The sequence below is a fragment of the Zasmidium cellare genome, assembly GCF_010093935.1.
Source record: "Zasmidium cellare ATCC 36951 unplaced genomic scaffold M409scaffold_68, whole genome shotgun sequence".
Lineage (NCBI taxonomy): Eukaryota > Fungi > Ascomycota > Dothideomycetes > Mycosphaerellales > Mycosphaerellaceae > Zasmidium > Zasmidium cellare.
Window position 1 is genome coordinate 44219 of NW_022987012.1, and position 20191 is coordinate 64409.

The 20191-nt window shown below is 54.7% G+C and overlaps 7 protein-coding genes across 7 annotated transcripts; 5 read left to right on the forward strand and 2 right to left on the reverse strand.

Moving 5' to 3' along the window:
• Positions 1-332: 332 nt before the first annotated feature.
• M409DRAFT_61251 (uncharacterized protein) lies at positions 333-1480 on the forward strand (the record flags this gene model as incomplete). Its single annotated transcript, XM_033814689.1, has 6 exons — positions 333-346; positions 406-690; positions 809-889; positions 943-1075; positions 1129-1273; positions 1314-1480. The coding sequence occupies 6 exons, from the start codon at positions 333-335 to the stop codon at positions 1478-1480; spliced, it is 825 nt and encodes a 274-aa protein (XP_033659794.1).
• Positions 1481-1903: 423 nt separating this feature from the next.
• On the reverse strand, positions 1904-2913 carry M409DRAFT_61252 (uncharacterized protein; the record flags this gene model as incomplete). The annotated part of the gene is made up of 2 exons (XM_033814690.1): positions 1904-2585; positions 2753-2913. The coding sequence occupies 2 exons, from the start codon at positions 2911-2913 to the stop codon at positions 1904-1906; spliced, it is 843 nt and encodes a 280-aa protein (XP_033659795.1).
• A 2770-nt stretch (positions 2914-5683) lies between these two features.
• Positions 5684-7470, forward strand: M409DRAFT_71387 (uncharacterized protein; the record flags this gene model as incomplete). Its single annotated transcript, XM_033819147.1, has 2 exons — positions 5684-5776; positions 5833-7470. 2 exons carry the CDS (start codon positions 5684-5686, stop codon positions 7468-7470), a joined length of 1731 nt encoding a protein of 576 aa, XP_033659796.1.
• A 1947-nt stretch (positions 7471-9417) lies between these two features.
• On the forward strand, positions 9418-11471 carry M409DRAFT_61254 (uncharacterized protein; the record flags this gene model as incomplete). The annotated part of the gene is made up of 6 exons (XM_033814691.1): positions 9418-9465; positions 9783-10067; positions 10214-10270; positions 10475-10803; positions 11104-11201; positions 11365-11471. 6 exons carry the CDS (start codon positions 9418-9420, stop codon positions 11469-11471), a joined length of 924 nt encoding a protein of 307 aa, XP_033659797.1.
• A 1416-nt stretch (positions 11472-12887) lies between these two features.
• Positions 12888-16106, reverse strand: M409DRAFT_61255 (uncharacterized protein; the record flags this gene model as incomplete). Its single annotated transcript, XM_033814692.1, has 1 exon — positions 12888-16106. One exon carries the CDS (start codon positions 16104-16106, stop codon positions 12888-12890), a length of 3219 nt encoding a protein of 1072 aa, XP_033659798.1.
• Positions 16107-17205: 1099 nt separating this feature from the next.
• Positions 17206-18180, forward strand: M409DRAFT_30615 (uncharacterized protein; the record flags this gene model as incomplete). Its single annotated transcript, XM_033810013.1, has 1 exon — positions 17206-18180. One exon carries the CDS (start codon positions 17206-17208, stop codon positions 18178-18180), a length of 975 nt encoding a protein of 324 aa, XP_033659799.1.
• Positions 18181-19135: 955 nt separating this feature from the next.
• M409DRAFT_30616 (uncharacterized protein) lies at positions 19136-20159 on the forward strand (the record flags this gene model as incomplete). The annotated part of the gene is made up of 3 exons (XM_033810014.1): positions 19136-19478; positions 19536-19581; positions 19637-20159. 3 exons carry the CDS (start codon positions 19136-19138, stop codon positions 20157-20159), a joined length of 912 nt encoding a protein of 303 aa, XP_033659800.1.
• Between the last annotated feature and the right edge of the window lie 32 nt (positions 20160-20191).

Below are 20191 nucleotides of genomic sequence, written 5' to 3' on the forward strand. Positions count from 1 at the left end.
GAACGTATCTTTCTCCTTTTGCACACAGAGCACAAGCTCCCAAATGATGACCTGAAGTTCATCAGGCAGCTGTAGTAGCCGACAGCGGGTTGGCGGTGGACCGTACAGCCACTTGCGAGTCTTGCTTCTACAGTAGTGTACACTGCCGAGACAACGTGCAATACCGGCAGCTTTAGGCTTGGGGTGGGTCTTGCGAGGACCACGACTACGAGAACCGATACGAGCATGCGCCTCGCGTCAGAAGAATTCTGAACGACATCATGGCAGCGGCAGCAGAATCCGAAGACATCAACCCAGTGCTTGCTTGCAGTTAGCCTGCTATTTGCCAGCAAATGCGAGACCAACTGTAAGTGGCCCAAGTCATGGAAGTCATACCGTCTTCAACCGCTAACAACAATCCCACAGTCGCCTAATCGACACTTCCCATCGACAAAATGACGAAACCCCTCCTCTCCCCTACCTCTCAGACCTTCGTGATGAACTCAACCGACAGGCATGGCCACTAGGCCCATGGCCCCAGGGGACGAGGGAGAGATTCATTTCCAATCTCCTGCTCAATCTGCGACTATGCATCACAACCCTCATGAACAACCGACAGAACTGGGACGGGAACGAGGACGTTGACCCTGACTTGCAAGATTCGGGTTTGAGGCATAACGCCGCGACGCACATTCGAGCGTTCCCCTGGCCGTATGTCTATCCTTTGGGGGATGTGCGGTTGCTGTTGCCACGGCTGGCGGCGATACGGCAGGCGGTATTGGATGTTGGGCGTTTGGGTCGGGGCGTGACGCCTTTGATTGTTGGGCAGATGGGTCATGGTTCGCCGGAGGAGGAGAATTTGTAGTGGGAAAGGAAGTGTTTCATACAGAAGGAATGGTTACGCTTGGGTGTAAGCATAAGTCTTATGCGAACTGCGGATGAGTGTGAAAGATGTTTCAATAGTCTGACCACGAGGCCATATGCGCCAAGACTTTCACGTGAAAATTTGTCGCGGTCAAGTGAATGGCTTCACTGCCAATCTTCAAGCTCTTCCAAAGGCATGATCGCCTGCCAATACAACAGCTGGGAGACAGATGTACGTAGCACGAAGCCATATAGATCCCTACCATTGAGAGTTCATGCCGCAAGATAGGAGAGGCAGCTCGCTCTCGTCCTCACCGAAGTGAAATGAATCGAGGCCCCTCCGATGGTTCTCCGCGGGCAGATCCCGACAAAATCATTGGCATTGATATACGAGATGCACATCGTCGCAGACGAGTCCTTCGTCCCGCAGGTGAAATGGAGGCATTTGTGTTTAACTTCACCGTCTCCAGCATGCGATAGATTAAGTGAACCAAACATCAACAACGCCTTCGCGGAATCATATGCGACTCGTCCATTCATCTGCCCTGCCAATCTGCGGATGTCACTCCGTGGCTGCCTGACCACGCCTAGCATCTCCGAATGCCATGGTAACGCTCCTGAACGTCAGTCAGTTTGAGATTGATCGACAAAATGGCGGGATGCCGATGCATCCCCCAATTCAAAAGCGATAGTCTGAAGGATGGACCCTAGCGAAGGGACTTGCTTCCACCCGCTGGCGCGGCACCGCCCCGGGCCTGCCGTCCCAACTCCGATGATAGTCCAAACGGGCGGCCTTGCGGTTCATCTGCTCCGTCGAAAAGGTTATCAAGATATCGGTGTGTGTGATATAGAAGATAAACCTTCGCACATCTCCGCCGCGAGCACGCCACGCATGATGTGGGAGGACAGGCAAGCCGAACGGGATGGACGACACGCGGTTGTGTTCGCAATTTATCAACGAAATGGTGAAGAGGACGGATGCGGAGCGTAGGCGAAGCGGGACAAGCCACGCATTTGCTTGTTGCGAGGAAGATCTTCGCATGTGCGGCGGGAGCTGGATCTAAGTGGATGGATGGGAATGATACGATCCTACCGAGGCGAACGTCGTGGCCACGTTGTTGTTCATCAAAGTGCTGATGGAGAAAGGACAAGGGATGTCCACGGAGGAAGAAGCAACACCATCACCAACACACCCATGACGGCAGAGCGTGGGGGGAACGTCGTGATAGATTGATGAACCAACACCCGACGACCGGTCCAGATACCAGATCTGGAGGCGGACACATGGGGGACGATAGGGGAATCGCAATCCTTCCAAATCGTATCGCGGATATGCAGGCTGCGACAGAGATGGCGAGGATGCTTGTTCTGCGGATGCAAACAGAGGGTGCTTCGTTTGCTTGGTGGAATCTGCATTCATCCGCCTGCAAGAGAGTCTGGAAGGAGACGCGGCGTCGAGCGTTCCAGGTGGGCGGGGGATCAGGCTAAATCGACGTGCCTTTTTGTTCCCGGCGCAGTGGCTCGGGAACTCAAGGCATGCACGGCGATCTGGGTGGACTAATTTTACTGTGAGGCTCAGCAGCACGCTGCAAGCGATATGCTCGCTGCTGTGGCGCATGCGAGTGGGAATAGAAGCTGGTGACAAGACACGCTCGGGTGTTGTTGTTCTCGAGTTGGCGCAATAGAAGTGTTCAGATGACCACCGATCCTTCACACTTGCTGCGCTGGCACGACGTCCGCTGCTGCAGCGCTGTTATTATTGCCTGTCATACATGGGCGACGGTAATCCCGCGTTTGTCGGGCACCGTAACCACGGGTCTTCACACCCTCTCGCGGTGCTGATGGTGTGTCGGGACGGAGGGTTGGTACAACGCTTCATTCATCAGAAACGGTATGCAGCCACGCTCACAAACGCGGACGGATGATGGCAACGGCGCACGCCAGCGCCGGGGAAGGCGCAGGAGCCGGCTCGCTCCTGAACTTTGATTGAATCTGACGCAGGGAAAGCCGTGGGGAGGTGGAGGTGGAGGACAGGCTGGAGGCTCCGCGTGACAGCCAGAGGCTGGGCATGCAGGATCATCTGGACGACAACAGGACGACAAGTGAAAGTGCCGAAACGACAGGCTGCTGCGGTGGGGCGCCTTGTCGAGACACATCTGCCCGAATCTCGCAAAGGATTGCTACCAATCTCCACATCCTCTCCGCATCATATGTGACGTGCTCGTATTATCGACGAGTACTGTAGAGATCATTTACGACGTTGCAACAAGAAGACCAGGCCCGGATGATTGCAGACCGAGCAACAGCGGAGTAGCGGACACCTGCGTTCTTCAAGTCTACACTACCCCACCGGTACCACCGCCTCCACGTAAATCTTGCGGTGTGCAAAGGTCTCGGGTAGGTACTGGAGGGTGTCATCGGAGTTCGTTCCCCGAATGGTCAGGCTGAACGAAGGGTCTTGTGAAGAGTCTCCATCGCTCTCCGCTTTTTCGTCAGCACGGCATTGCGAACAGCAGCAATCCAGGGACTTCGTGGTGGAGACAAATCTGGAGACATTTCTGGAGACGAGAGGGTCGGACTTCACACGATGCTGCTCCTCCATGATTTCGGTTGCGACGCGACCGGGCGTGGAGTCGCAGATGACTGCGCCTGCCAGCGCATCTGGTCATCTGCCTTTCACCGCTGCACGGAACGTTGCTCTACACGACCATGGAAGAGCGAACGCGCTTCTAGAGTACGCGTGCGACCAACAGCAGCTGGCGGACGATTGCCGTTGGCGTTGCGGCTGTGCCTGGTTGCAGAGGTCGCACATTCCGTGTCGTATGCGAGTTGTGATTTGTTCTATTGCTGCGGACGGGAACATTCAATAAGACTGTGACATCTCCCCACGATCCTGCAGCGCGGAGATCGCAGATATAGGAGGGCTTCCAAATGATTGTGTCCTGTTATCCAAGACATTGTTTGATGTGTTGGCATGGCTAGAATGGACATGTCGACCAATGGTCGCCACGCGTACAAACGGGGGCGTGGCACTGAATGGATCGTAGGCATGGCAGCTCGCATTCCAGGCGCGTAGAAGAGAGGCCCCTTTTGCAAGGCTTTCCGGGTGAAGGGCGGTCGTGTCAAGAGAGGAGGTACTGATGAGAGTCAGGAAGTATGGAATGGTGAGGCATCCAGGCGTCGTAGTTTTGATGGACAGCGTCGTACGCCTCGCATCGAGGCCCTTCTCGACTGCACATGCTCGAAAAGGGAATCCGAGCACGGTTGAAAAATTCTCCGAGCCTCAGCCACGTGCTCGTCATCGCCGAGTACAGGCCGGATTCAGCAAGGATGGCTGTTCAGGTGCCGTGACGCTGCAAGGAGGAGATCATGTCGGGCTGACACGCTGCAGCTTGGCCGCAGGCGGTCGCTGTGAGGCGCGGGCAGATGACTCTTGGGCGAGAACTGCTGGACGACGACACATGTTGCTTTTGGGGCGTTGTCGTCCACTGCGTCCGGCTGACGAGCAAGGCGATGCGGATACGACACGGGTCTGCTGTTGCTGTTCGTCCAGCATCCGCAGCCATCCCTTCACCCTGCGCGACGCTGACGAAAACGCCGACAGAAAATAGCAGCCATAACAGTCAGTGGCACGTCCACAAACGCGGAGAAGCCAGCCAATGTAGCACCAGAGACGGCGGGCTTCTGGAAACAGACGGCGCGCTCGCCTGCCGCGCCCTCTGGGTCGGTGTTTGTCGCCGCCACGCTGTGAAGATGCGGGCGACGACGACGATATGGTTTTAGGACGTCGTCCTCCAGCAGGTCACGGTGCCCGTAGTCACAATATGTGGTCGATTGGAGTCGCAAGCGCTTCCATCGCCAGCCTCGGTGGCCGCCGTGCTACGCCTCGTGACTTGCCCTCACATGAAGCCACACCGTGATTCGTGCCTCGCCCCCCACGCGGGCACATGAGAGCGAGAACTAGCCCTCCGCAGCGGTGCCGAGGTGCTCTGCCGCGACGGCCGCTGCCGACAGCAGAGAATGATTGTACGTACTGCGCACACACATCCCGTCGGCGCCGACTCGTCGCGGGCCGGCCGCGAGTCGTCTCGACTGCGTGAATCAGGGCGGAGCGACAGGAGGTCAAGCAGGAGGTGGTGGTTAGGCGTCAAGACCGACGGCGGAAGGGGAGAGGATAGGCTCGGGAGCAGGACAGTACCTGTGATGCTGCGTTCCAGCGGCGATCGGCCTGGGAGGTGGAGCCCCGGCAAGCGATCTGTCTGCATCCACGAGGATGCTGCTGGCCGCTGGGATGCTGGCCCATGCGTGGGCGGATATGTCCCGGAGAGCTAGTCGAAGTCAGACGTTTCCAAAGGTTCAGAGCCAACTTAGATCAGCCTGCACCCATGTCCTGGGTTACATGCAGCACCGAAGAACCGCCCCTGCCCGCGCAGCGCATCGCATATTACCCAAGGGCCTCCCGTGCCGACACGCTGTCCCAAGAGTCTCGCTGTCCACCGCCCCGACGACTGCTGCCACCACCACGCCTGGCCCTGCACTGCTCGACTGACACTGGCTGCTCGACCGCAGCGACGACGACGACGACGACGACCTCAGCTGGCTCTGTTTGCAGACATCTCCTCTACACCGCCCGCCTTGACAAATCGCCGGGTCCGACTCGCCAGATGAGCCTGGTTAGCCGGTGTACCTTTGTACTCCGCACTGTGTGCACCTGACGCAATCGTCGCGATCGCGACCGGCTGCTGCATTCAGCCATACAGAAGCATACCACGCCCCAACACTCGCAGCGCCGTGTCTGCTCTCCACAACACCCTTCCTCGCCGTTGGCGACGACTCCAAAATGCCTTTTCGGCCTGAACACTCGCTATTGCGGGTCGAGGTCCCCGCCCTGCACACTATCGACACCAGCAGCGTCGAGAACCTCTTTGGCATGGTGCGTACACGTGCGCCAACGACAATGAAAGCCATTGTACTGACTCTCCCTCGCAGTGGTCGCTGTTCTCAAAGACTTCCCACGCCATGGAAGACGGCAAACGATTAGAAAACCTCAGCTGGCGGTTGTGGAATCGCGAAACGTTCTGCTGCGCGCCCGAATCCAAGACTGCCTGCAACGCTCCTTCCCAACGACGCTCTCTTTCAGACGCGGCAACCGCAAGTGGCAACATCGCTCTGCCCGCGCGTTCCTCGAGTCTGGAATCCGCCACCTCGTCGTCCGACGATGAACTCGACGTCGACACCACCTCCTCCACCATCACACCTCGCATCCCCAAAGCCCGCCCCGAAATCAGACGGAACGATTCCACGGATAGCAGCCGAAGTCGCGGACGCGAAAAGCACATTACCCCGATCGACCTGGAGAAGATAGTCATCTCCATCAAGGAGACCAAAGAGCTGGAACCGATCGAACTCCCCGCCACGTCGACGCCCGCATCGCGAGTTCCTGAGCCACCTTCCACCTCCGCTCCCCAAGTCCTCTCGATGCTCGACCTCACCTCCTCACAAACGTCAGAACCCTCACACACTGCCACACCCCACACATCGGCATCCCAGTCGACGCTGTTGGAGTCGTCCGCCTCCACCGTCGCCACCGATGGCTCCCACGCTTCTCAAACATCGCAGACCGTCGGCTCGCAGGATAGCTCGTCGACGGAGATGAGCACACACAGCATCGTGCGTGGCTTTGTGCCAGGCGGTGCCCCATCTTCGTATCGATCGCAAACAAACCTCGCATCGACGCAACCGACCCCGATCCTCAAAACATCTCCCCAATATCGACCGGCACCGCCAAAGGTCAAGAAAGGACCCATGTTCACCATTGGCACCTCTTCTGACGAAGGCGAGAGCTCACTCGAGAGTCACATGTACCGCAGCCATCTCTCGGAGAGCCTGAAGCGTGGCGCCAGCCTCCACAGCGACAACAGCAAGAAGCAAACATCGTTCAAAGACGAAGTCGCAGTCGCTCGCAACAGCCCAGTGTTTGAATCGGACGACGAAGATGATGAAGTGTCAGAGAGCGCAATCGAGGACGATGACGACTCATCAGATTGGGAGGATTCTGACGACAACAGCGGCCCCTCGTCCGTGAACGACGCTGGACTCTTCCAGAGAGTGGACTCGAGACCGGACCTCACTTCGAGACGATCGCTGTTGACGACTTTGATGCACGAGCCGGATCGTGCCAGGGCACTTGCAAACGCCGCATCACGTTCGCAACCTCACATCCGCCGATCAAGGACCACCACACCGAACGGCCCTTCGGTGGCCACCTCACCAGAACCGACTTCACAGCTTCAGCTCCCCAGCCAGGAGGGAACAACCCGCTCGAAGCCAATTATCATGACAACATCAAACACCCACGATCAGACCCTGGCGCTCTCTCCACGAACCACCCGCCGCAATATGCTCTCCACTGAGCTGACAGAATCACTGCGGAAGAACCTTCTCTGGGAGCGCCAGCATCGTAGTACCGGCAACTTGGCTGCACTCAAGCGAAGGCACACGTCAACCGATGTGAAGAACTTGAAACAGCCGCCCGAGCCGGTTGCTATGTCACATAAGGACGGGAAGAAGTTCACCAACGATTACTTCCACCATGGACTCGGAGAATACCACGCCAAAGGCTGGTAGACGGGCGAAGCATGTTTAATCCTGCGATTTAGCGAGTCTTTTTTGATTTCAGCACACAGCGATGGGGCGTTCGGCATGAGATGAAAGTTGCTGCACGAGCAGACTTACCCACCGCACTTTGGGGGCACACGGAATGTATGGGACGGGTTTTTGAGGCTTTCGAAATGATACCAGCATCGGCACTTCTACAGAATTTGACGGCCGCGAACAGCAATACCTTGCTACGAAAACAAGCCGCCTTGAGCGATTGTGCGCTCGGCGCAAACACGGCTCTGTACTGTACATTACTACTACACTTTAACACTACTACCTCTGGAAGCGCCGCGACGGACGGGAGAGTTCGGATGAGTCACGCCAAAGAATGGAGCTTTGCCAGCGATCGAGTGGGAGAGCTGTGGGACCCGGTGGCAGAGTAGTAGTAGGGTAACTTCATTAATGCACGCAGAAAAGCGAACAACCAGACGGTTGATGAAGATCTCACAGCGGTTCGTTTCACATGTTCAGTATCCTACGTACATCTTTTGGCTGATAGCTGCCGCTGCTGCTGAGGAACCTTCAAGGGGTCGCGTATGCGGGAGCAGGCAGCCATGTCGACAAGTTGACAGACATGTGATTGACCCAGAACCACCAGACCGCCATTTACAGCGCAGTCGAAGAGCGCACACACACTCAGAAAGGCTTACAGTGATCTTCTAAACGCTTGCGCATGCTGTGCATAGGATGGATGAGCAATGCAGCAGGCTTCCGTTCCCTGCCGAGGCGTGCCCATTCGTCGAGGAGATGCATTGTAGGTGAGTTGTAGCTGTTTGTTGAGCTTTAGCCGTGATTGCCGGGTTTGGTATTCATCGTCATCGCCATCATCAACCATCCAATGCCCTTCCATCAGAACTCATCAGACGGAACGGACGAGACGGAAGAATGTGTACACGCAATCCAGCCTAGCTAGACAAATCTGACACGAGGATGGAGAAGAAGAATCTGTAGTTTCCGCCTTGTTAACGCGTACCCAACGAGTAAACATCCAATGTTGTGCTGAGAAAGAAGAAGAAGTCTCCACTATTTTCTTCAAATCCCCCTCAACGTTCTGGACTCTCACTTCTTACGCCTGTCTACTCCACAGTTTAGCACGCCATTGGCTTTTGCAGGAAGGAAGGGTGATGTCGGAAGAATTCGTTGGATCTGCTCTCCACAATCATCAATGCTTCTTCTTGTTCTTCTCTCGTCACATGCAAATACGTACACAACAGGGGGAAGTTAGGAAGGCTGTGCAAGACGAGTCGTCGCTCCACAACGGTCGGTGAAAATGGAGATTCGCCTCCTCTCTTGTTGGAGATGATTCGGCGCGTCTTCGTGTTTTTTTGGGTAATTGCGTTTTCCCTGCCAAAAACGGAGAATTGGCACTGCCTACTTGGTGGCGTTGTCTTTTTTCTTGACGCGTCTAGTTTTCTCGGACGTTCATCCGTCCGTATTTAGTATTTCACTACTTACGAGGATAGTAGGGCCTTTTTGCCAAACTACTATTCTAGAATCGCACGTTGCTATTCTCAACCTCGGCGGACGACGTCATGTCCCTGGCCTCGTCATGGAGAAGAGAAACAGGATGGACGGCAATTCCGGCTCTTCCCCAGCGACTCTACCTCCTATGCAACGCATCTCGAAAAAATGTACACCCAATCGGCCACGAGGAAGGCACTCCCGATCGCGGCGATCTGTGCAAAAGACTCCCTATACAAAACCAACAAGCCTCGGATGCGTTGTGTTAGGCCACCTGAATAGCCTCACGCCCCGACGTCACTCGTCCAGGTCACAAGACCCCGTCCTTCCGGCTTCTAGTCTCAGACTAGCGCATCGCCGCCACGGGATGTGTGAAGAATCAGGAACAGAGGACGCCTCGAAACAGAGACGAAGGAGCGGGGAGTGGAATTGCGGGCGTAACGACATCATGTCATGGGGTGCGATGGGCGGGTGTTGGTTTCTGGGGGCGTTTCTTGGATGGTAGGTGCCAATCGAGGTAAGAATGGACGTCACGTCTTTGTGTCTCATGCTGTTGCTGGGAGACGGGGCGTCTGGTGCATGTTTGGTCTGATGTTCTTTGCCTTTCCTTGTTTTCTTTTGGTTCTGCGTCATGTGCTATAGGCGGGCTTGTGATATGGGATTTTCTTATGATCGAGTATTTCAGAGAAGAGAAGGGATACGCATTACTCACGCACAATTAATCGATTGATCTAGGCGCTTGATGACAGCACTGATGGGAGATGCTAGCTGTCATCACTCGTATACGAAATGACATTTTGATATTGGCCGAGTCAAAGTGTTCGCATCACGAGTCAGAACAGGGCTGCATCGCGGCCCAAGAGCGCACTGTCGTGTCCGTGTTGTGGTTGTATTGGATCTTTCTCCGCACACCCAACGGCGAACTTTCATCTCCCGCAGAACACATCCAAGACCATGGCCCAAGGATGTCGTCGTCGGGACTGAAGTTACGCATCGGCGTGCCGCTCGGGGAGCGTCTCGGGACTTCACATCCACCAAACCTTCACCCCATGGATTCCACGGCACTCACGTTCCAACCAAGGCCGCAATACTCGGCAAATCAGGTACATGGCCTTGTCCTGACTCAGTGCGGAGTCTTGTTTCCGCTTTCGTCCCGTTGCCCCTAGGCACATGTCCCTGCCAATGGTCCTGGTAGAGTGTTCAGATGACTCCAGAGACGTGGATGAAGCCTGCATGTCCACGAGAATAGGGCCGTCGGGATGCTGCACCGCCGCCAGGCGGAGGAACTATGATCGCCGCGTTCCAGGTAAGCCGATTGAGTCGCGAGGTGGTTGCGAGAAAGAAAGAAGTGTGTCAAAAGCGTGGTGCGTCGTCAAGGGATGGGTGCTTGCTGCGGTCATCATACTTGCCAGCGCACGACATGTGTGTTGCTGCAAGTCGCATGTCAGCTTTACGAAAAGCAGAGAGCCAAGTATAGTAACTCAGAAGTACAAGTCTACTTCTCTCTCAGATGGAGGTTGCGCCGAACGCGCCTGTGGGGGATACCAAACCTCGCGCCTGCATGCACGAGTTTTACGGTACCGATCCCACCACCACACCCTCACATCTTCAAGGCTGTCCCGGACCGCCGTCCCTCAATACCCGCGCCCCCGGTCACTGTCGGAAGAGTAACACATCACATCCCACACTTCCATACTCTCGTTCAGATCCCACCGGAGCCGAAAGAAAACTTGGCGCGCGCGACAACACAGCAGCGGCGCAGTTTCAAACGTGTTCTCGTGACCTTTCCTCCCACAACACAGCAGAAACAAAACCATGGCGCGTATCGCCGATACAAAGGTACTTCCTTCATGAACACATCCCAGCAGCGCGTGTCCTCCACCATCTCACAGGAAAAGATGAAGCAAGGAAAAAGTCTATTCCATTGCAAGGCAAGGACAAACCGTCCACCTGACCGCCCCCAGCTTCAAGGACATGTTCGGTGTTCACGATGCCACGGCACGATGAAGGATTGCTTCTCCCATCGGACCATCTTCCCCGCGGCAAATTGCATCCCGCCAGTGCTGCAAGAGCCGACAGGTGACTCCGGTTCGCGGAAAGCTTAATCGCCTTCTCTCACACCTCCTCTTGTTTCTCCAGATTCCTGCTGCCCGCGCGGACATCCACCGAGGCTGGCTGGCTGGCTGCCCCCCGTGATCGCTTTTATGTGCGAAAGACGCAGGGCATGGCGTTCAAGTGTAAGTTTCTTGGGGTATGGGGTATTTGAGTTGTTGTTTATGTTTTGGAGCGAGGCAACGCAGAAGGGATGAGACATGTGATGATGGAGAAGAAACAGGAACTCTCCACTTCCCGTCTTTCCTCGCATTTTGATGATGACTGTTCTTTGCTCACAAGATACAGTCATGATAGCTGGTCCGCAAGGTCTCATCAGGAACCGTACGGATACCAGTTACCCTCAGCCGAATATAAGCGGAGCGGTCTGTCCGGCTACTACATGGCGACGATGAGGCGGAAGTGAGTGAGTGAGCTGACTGAAAGCTCGGCCGCGTGGTCGAGTGACCATCAGTCAGACAAGGACCTAAACGATCCTATGCAACTTCGAGCATCTGCCGGCGGCAAGCGTCGTCCACGAAGGCCATTGTTGCCTAGGCGGCCAAGGCGAAAAAGACGAACGGCTGGACGCCAACGCCTCAAAATCGCAAAAACATACACTTCTGGGATGTTCCTTCAACCCTCTCACGATGAGTCTTTCCTGGGCTAACTTCTGTGTGGCTCCACCGATGTCTTCCCCAGCCGTGCTGAATCTGCACCCCAGAGCAACTCGGAGCCTTTGCCGGCGTGCCTCTCCAAACACACTGCGACGACAGCTCGAAGCTCGAAGCTCTTCGTCAATCAGCTCTCTTATCCGCTCGCTTTGTGCGCAGATACTTAGGTACCCGCACACGCGTCTGACAGGTGCCAGGCGCGTCTGCTTTGTTGTTGAGTGGTTCCCAACGCTTTTGTGATGGAGGGAGGGAGGGAGGTTTGTGCTGCTGCAGGAGATGGCGGCCTGTCGTGCATGCATGCAAGATCGCGTTGGAGGTGGGGTTGGGATGTCCATTTAGTCACTTTGCCGCGAGTTGCGGTGACACGCGCGGGAGGGAGGTTTGTTGTCGTGTCATTGTTACTGAAACATCTCCTGCACAACAAACAGCAAGGGAAGAGAGCTGTGGCGGTGCAACCTGGTTCTTGGTCCTCACGTCTCTCGTCTCGAGGCCCATCTATCCAGAACAGTAAACCGGTCGGCATATGACATCCCTACCAACATCCATCTCATCGGCGACTGCAGGATAAATAAACAACTCCAGACCCCCTCCCCTCACGTCACACGACAATCTGACTTTGCAACTCACCAATTCAACCGCATTGGCGAGGAACCACAACACTCAGGCTGAACCACGGCTCCATCCATCAGGTTCGTCTTACGGTATGTTGGCAAGTGACGGCGGTAGAAAGGAAAGTACGTACCGTACGTATCTTCTGCTGTGACGCAGGAGATCTGTGCAATCTTGATTGTCCTTGTGAGCTAAAGAAGTTTCACGAGTGTCGATGCGTTCATCGCGGAGACTGGTCCGGTTGACTCTGCTGGACCGGTCGAACGGGTGTTCACTGTTGAGTGATGAGTGAATGTAGCCGAATGGTAGACCGTTGCAGAATGTCTTTGGCTCATCTGGAACGTACAAATCTTGAGATCGAGATCGAGGCAGGAAGTTCAATAAGAAATAAGTGATGCATTAAACAGAGATACGAAAAGTGTCCGTTCATAGACATTGCACAAGCACTCGGTTCATCCAAAACAATCATCATCCAAGCCCAAACAACTCCAGCATCTCAATCTACGGCATCCGCGAGGAATAGTCTAGTCTAGTCTATCCCACTCTTGTTTACCAACGACGACCGAAGACGTCATGTTCCTGAACAGGCCTCCCCTTTGGTCTCTGCTCAGTGCTTCTCGAGGTGAGATGGCCCATCTCTTGAGCATCCGCAAAAGTCGCTCCATCCAAGAGACGACTCTCATTGCCAAACTTCGCCCACAAGGCTTGATCTTGGGCATCGTGAGCTCCATCGGCTGCATCGTGCTTGAAGAGCCCGAGAATGTCTTGCATGGACAGTTTGCCGGCTCCCTTGCCGCCTTCGATGGCAGCTTTGGCGAGCTCGCGCTTCTTCTCCTGGAGTTCAATGATGCGCTCCTCGACACTGGTGCGCATGGTCAAACGGAAGACCTTGACGTCGACGGTTTGGTTTAGGCGATGGACGCGGTCGATGGCCTGCTCCTCTACGAAGGGGTTCCAGAATGGCTCGATGATGACAACGCGTGATGCAGCAGTGAGGTTGAGACCCAAGCTACCGCACTTCAGGGAGCACAGCAGAACGCGGGTCTTGGGATTGGTTCGTAGCGAGTTGAGGGACTTCTCGCGCTCGTCAGGCTTCATGCTGCCATCGTAACGAACGAACGAAATGCCGCCGTGCTTGAGGTGAGGCTCGATCAGGTCCAGCATAGTCGTGAATTGGGAGAAGACGATTGTCTTGTGCTTGGGCGATTCTCTGTGCAGGATGCGCAGCAGATGTCGAATTTTGGTGGAAGGTGTGTGTCTCGTCTTGCCGCTTGGTCCCATGCCGCGAAGGACATCAGCCTCGGAGTCGGACTCTTCTTCCTCAGACTCCTCTTCACTTTCGTCTTCCTCGTCCTCATCCTCGTCCTCGTCTACAGATTCGTCTTCAGAGTCCTCCGTAGCATGGGCTTGTCTCTTGGCACGGTCCGGGGAATCAACCACGTTCGAGTCGTCCTCATCGCTGCGCTCAGAATCAATGGTATCAAGAGTCTCGCCGCCGCCTTCAGCGTCTTCATCGTCGCTGCCGCCAGCCTCGCCAAGGTCGATGTTCTTCTCTGGCCCATTGGCAATCCACTCGCCTTCACTCTCATCTTCGTCATCGCTGTCCACCACGACCTTGCGGTTTCGAGTGTGACGAGGCTCAGGCTTGACTTCAGTCTTGACATTCTTTTTGTCCGGCTTCTTCGATTTCATGGCCTTCTTCGACTTCTTGCTCTTCTTGATCATAGCAAGGTCAGCCTCGCACTCTGAGCACCGCACTGCCCCTGAGCTTGCCTCGGCGGAAGAAAGCTTCACTTGACAGACGTCGCAGTGCTTGGCTTGGACGCTCACGCCTCCCATCAGGGCTGCGAGGTTGTCCATTTCGTCGTCTTCCACGCTGCCCGTCTTTCGTTGCGTTTGCGAGCCGGTAGTCAAGGCGTCCTTGTCGTTGTTCATGGACTTCTCAATGAGTTGAGGGTGGTTACAAGCTTGCCTCAACCGGAGCAAAATCACAAGTGCGCCCATGTAGTCTGTCTTGTGGTTGCCGTCCATCATGTCTTGCAGTCGAGCGTCGGCTCTGGCTTGGAGGCGACTGTAGAACAGTTGCTCCTCCTCGTCGAAGTCGCACTCAACAATCTCAACCTCACGCTTGACGATTTGCATTCCGCCACTCTTCGCGCCATCAGCACCTGTCTTGCCGCCAAAGTTCAGAGCACCTTCTTCCTTCAAGATGTCTTTCGTTCGACGCTTCATGAATGTTCGAAGGAAGTACTGCAGTCTCTTCATGGCAAGACCACCTCGGCCGCTCTTCATGGGTTGGATGATATCCGACTTCCACTTTGTCAACTCGCAGTATGGCTTGATTCTCAGAAACTTTATCAAGGAGAACAACTCGTCCAAATTGTTCTGCAGCGGCGTGCCTGTCAAACACCATCGATACCAGCTGTTCAGAGCGCAGCATGCCAGTGTGGATTTGGCACTGCGGTTCTTGATGCTGTGGGCTTCATCCAGGATCAGACGGTACCAGTTGACTCCCATACAGCCGATCCTCGCTCCTCCAGCAACAGCCATGTTCGATCCAGCGTGTTCCGAAGTCAGTGTTTGGTACGTGGTAATGACTACATCGTACTTGTTCAGTTCAGCGCTGGATTTTGTGCGGCTCGGTCCATGATGGACGAGGACTTTCATAGCATGGCTCTTCGTGACCTTGGTCTTGATCTCAGACTCCCATTGCTTGATCAAGGCCAAGGGAGCCACGACAAGCGTGCCTTTGCCGATGTCTTTGCCTGGCAGCTTCTGGTTCTTGTGCTCTGGTTTGGCGTCCAAGGCTGGTCGTGGGTTGGTCAACAGCAGCGTCACAGATTGTATCGTTTTCCCAAGTCCCATATCGTCGGCTAGGCACCCTCCCCGTGGAATCACTCCCTTCGTCTTGACCTTGCCAATCTCCTTGTCGATCATCCAGGACACGCCCTCGACTTGATGTGGCAGCAGCTTGACCGCAAGACCGTCGACCGTCCCATCTTCTTCAGCCTCCTCTTCAGCTTCATCTTCTTGCTTGATCTCCTCTTTGATGCTCAGGTTGGCGAGTTTGTCTGCGAAGCTCTTGCTGGTCGTGTCTTCCTTCGAGACCTTCTTCACCCGACGACGAAGTCTAGTCTGACCCTTCTCTTCCTCATCATCAAAGGCGCCTTCGAGCAGACCCTTGATGTTCTCGTTGGCCTTGTTAGAATCCACATACATGTAAGGGTCTTCAGAGCCAAACTTCCGGCTATCAGCCCTGATCGCAGCGTCTGGATCGAAGCCGTCTTCCTCGTCATCATCTCGAGTCTTCGTAAGATCAACCACCTGCGGCGGAGAATAGAGCGGATTCCTAAAACCGTTCGTGCCCGCCGATGTGAAGGTTGGCTTCGACTGAGGGTAGACTGTTCTCATAGGCGGGTTGACCGGCTTGAAGACGTGGGTCGCACCTGGCTCAAAGCTGCGCTGGTACTGCTGTGCCATGGCATCTTGTGCAGCACCAAGAGATGGAGCGTTGGTGTTGTACGAGGACGAAGATACCGGCTGCTGGCCCATCACACGGAAACCTTGCTGCGGGTCTGATGGCTGTCGAGGGGCCATCGTAGGTCGGATTGAGTGTTGTGGTCTGGACTTGGGAGCAAAGATGCTCGGCGAAGGCTTCTTGGTACCATGCAGCGGATTACGCAGAGGACTAGCCTTGCCGAATTCAATGTCCAAGTCTGGCTTCTCGTCGCTAGAGCGCTTCGAGGCTTTGGGCGACGAAGACTGCATTTTGGCGGAGATATTGGCGAGCGGTAATCGAGGCTGATCCTGCTTTTGCGGGGACAGGTATTGACCAGATGAAGTCCGCCCGGGATCTCTCTTGCGCACCATATCACTCTCGTCGTACTTCTCTTGATCGGCGAACCACTCGCTGAGGAGGTCTCGTTCTCTGTCGGCCGTGAATGTGGGTTTTTTGGGCGATGCAAGGGTGTTCACGGGTTTGAACGCTCCGCGGCGCCTGGGTGATGTCTGCGTGGCCGCCCTTCAACCGTGTCAGTTGTGGTGGAACACGGTACTGATGATGTCGTGTAAGTGCTCACAGGTTGACGGTTTCCCTTATCTATCGCTGCTGACAATGTTGTCGAATCTTAAAACGTCACCATTAGGTTGTTTATCCTGACGGGCTGGCCCGTTGCTGCCTGTCTCCGTGGTGACTATCGATAAAGACAATATCTTTCACATGCGTCGCGTGTTCCATTCACTTAACGCGTGCGTCCGTCCTTCACATCCAGTCGTACGAAATCTACTCCTGTTCTCACGTCTCATCAGCTCACTTCGTGTCGAGCACGGGATTGATCAAAGACGAGCAGCATTTGCTGGCAAGCTCTTGTGAAAGCTGCTACACTCCACGCCGCACGTACGTCGACGAAGACAACATTTTCACCACGACTCGCGAAACTCATGCGAATCTGTCAATCTATACACTGATAACATTTCCCTCAAATCGACGGTGCAAGCTAAGTACTGAATCCTTATCAGTCTTTAGATGTACTGCAAAGGATTTGAGGCTTTGCCACTCAGCTGTTTCCTTTTCCACTATCTCGCACCACCCTGAGACCGTCCTCTATCGCACTCGCGAATCATCAGAACGGCTAGCATTGTCATTAGCATCCTCTCCCGGCCGGATGGCTCTCCTCAATGCAGGTTTGACGGAGACAGGGTCTATCTCCGCCGAGCGATCCATGAAGTCAATTCTCTCCGAGGGCTACAGCCCTACATTTCCACGGGAAGAAGTGTGGTATTCTAATAAGATATCAACAACAAACCACCTTAGTAGCACTTGAACGAGCTTTGAGACCATCCGCGACGACTTACAGTCCACGGCAAAATGACTTCACTCGGCTGGCTCGACATCCATGGCCACTTCCGGCCTCCCTTCAAAAACCACGACGAACGAAAGGCGGCTGCCAAAGCCTTTCACGAGCTCTGCTTTCTCATGCCAGAGGATTGGTCCTGGAACGTGGATGAATCGCTAGCATACATGGACAAAGCTGGAGTGCAGATGCAGATGCTGTCGTACCTCCCGTTTAATATCCAAGCACTGAAAGAGAGCAATGACTTCGCGGCAGCCCAGGTCCGAAAACATCCTACCAGACTTGGCCTATTATGTGCCTTGCCAACAGAGGACCCGGAGGCCTGCTTGTCCGAAATCAAACGAGGGCGAACGGAGCTACATGCAGATGGTTACGCCGTCAGTGCCATTCGAAAAGATGTGTACTTGAGTGATCCGTCTCTTGATCCAGTCTGGGCAAAGCTCGATTCCTTAGGTGCCACGGTCTTCAGCCATCCGAACGCATATGCGCCAGCGAAGGACGGTCGACCAACGCCTCTTATCGAAGTTGCGTTCGAGACTACAAGGGTGATAGTCGATATGCTCTATCGCGGCATCTTCAAGAAGTATCCGAATATCAAGTTCGTGTTCTCGCATTGCGGTGGCGCCACACCAATTCTTGCTGGCCGACTAGAGCTTCTAGGAGCTGAGGTCTGGGTCCCCAATCCAGATGGCATCTCAAGAGACGACATCAAGAAGCAGCTGGCGAGCCTCTACGTAGACACAGCAGCGACGGCAGAGTCAGGTATGCAGCCTGCTGTCAAGATGGTTGGGCCCGAACACGTCATCTACGGTGCAGATTGTGGTGTTCCTTGCTCCACCCACGACACCATGGAGGAGAACAGGCTGGCGGTCGTGAGGATCGAGAAAGAGTTAGGATTGCAAAAGGCCTCGATCGGTGCGAACGGTTGGCGACTCTTCCCAGCGGCAGCGAAGAGGGTACAGGCAGGTGGCATGAATGGCAGTGCCTGAATAATGAACTGAGCCATACAGAAAACACCTGTTGAATGCTGATGTCGTTGTCCTGGAGAAGCACAACTCATGAGTGATCCCAGCGCCTCGCTATCGAATTTTCCATTGCCGTGCGCGTGCGCAACTTCTCTTGCAACTTCAGCAGGCAACATATATGCCCTAGGAACGTGCCATTTGCATGCACAACCTGATCTGGAAGAGTTGCCGATAGCTCGCGTCTCGGAGTCTATTTCAAATGCTGTGGTTAGTGTTATCAAATTAGCGTCGTCCAGTGCTCAAGTGCATCGACAGCCGATCCTTCAAGGGCAGAAGAAGGGAAACCACGATGTGATGTTTTAAGGCCTTGCTGTTGACGCTTGTCGCTGTATTCCGACAAGAACAACGAACGCGTACAGCCTTGTTCGAGGAAGGCGTCGGACATGCCATGTGAGAGACTTTTTGCTGCAGTATCGGTGTGTCTAAAGAGATGGTCATTCAAGAGAACAGATGAACTCAGCGACGCCATGTTGTAAGCACCTGCAATCTGCATTGCCTATTCCGGCATGAGCGGCCGAATCGGCTTCATACAATCAGAATTAGCTGTGGCGCGTGTATCGGGAGCCAATTCATTCACCCAAAGCCCGGCTCACGCCCTGAGTGATGTCATCTTAAGCTTTCTCGCGGCCCAATGCCGACGGTAGGACGAACAGCACCGGAGTCGCTATCCTCACTTGGTGTAGCGAGAACAAACAGCAGATGACTTGCGCCTGTGGAGGATTATTAAGGTCGCTGTGTTATCCGAGTCCACCGAAAGAAGGCTGAAGCCGTTGGCAGAGGTAATGACGAAGACATCCCGGTCCTCCCGCAGAGGTCGCTGGTCTTAAAGTCAATGGCTTCTCGTCAATGGCGCCTCGATTGCTGATTGTGTAACCGCTGTCCGTCTTCCTGTCGTCCAGAGTCCTTGCCGATCCCAAAGATGGCTCTCCTTCACGGCCCGAACTCTGAAAAGCGCTTCGATGAGCTACTTGACACACCGCCAGGAATCCGCATTTTCTTGAAACCTATTGCGCCGCCCGCTGCGTTGGGCCTCGCTGGTTTTGCTAGTTCGACGTTCATCGCAGCATCCTGGATTGCAGACTGGTGGGGGAACAATGAATCGGTCACGACGTTCTTCCCCTTCGTTGGCTTATTTGGAGGCCTTGCTCAATTCATCGCTGGTCTGTACGGATTTGCTGCGCGGGATACGCTGGTGACGGTGGTGAACACCATGTGGGGGTCCTTTTGGATGGCTCTAGGTGTACTGTGGGGTTATGAGGTTTGTACCCACTCGATGGTTGACATCATGTCCGGCATTGTCTGACGGTGGGAATAAGCAGCTGAGGCCTTGCCAACATCTTCGATCCATATGCACAATCCTGCTCTGTGAGTTATACTTTGGAAGGAAGTTGAATGCCGTGTGCTGATACTCCTGCTCCAGGGCCGCGTGGTTTATTCCGTTGATGGCCTTCACCTGGTCAGCTGCGATTGCATCTACAGCTCGTGATGTTACCCTCATGGTCTGCCTCTTCTCCCTCGCGATCGGTACCACGCTGGCATGCGGATTGTTTGGATTCAACGATGGGAATGATCCGACAAAAGGTGGAGTCACAAACACAATCAAAGCCGCCGCTTATTTCTGGCTGCTCTCAGCCTTGGCTGCATGGTGGCGAGTGACGGTGTATTTGATCGAGGAGGCGTATGGTCCACATCATCCGATCAGCAAGATGTTCCCAATTCTGCGTACAGCACACGAGAAGCAGCTACGTGATTCCTCGTATCGGAGAGCCTGGAGTCACCCGAGGTGTGCCGAAGGTCTTCCCAGTGTCCTGATGGAAACAAGAACGTCGCAGCGGCTATGTTCAGAAGATTGTGACTCTCCTGTGTGCCAAGACCTTTGGCTGGGCGATGTGGAGCAAACCCGGTGGAACGATCTCTTGAAGAACTTGAACTCGCGGAGGTAAAAGTATTTTTTTCCAACGATCAAGATGCGGGT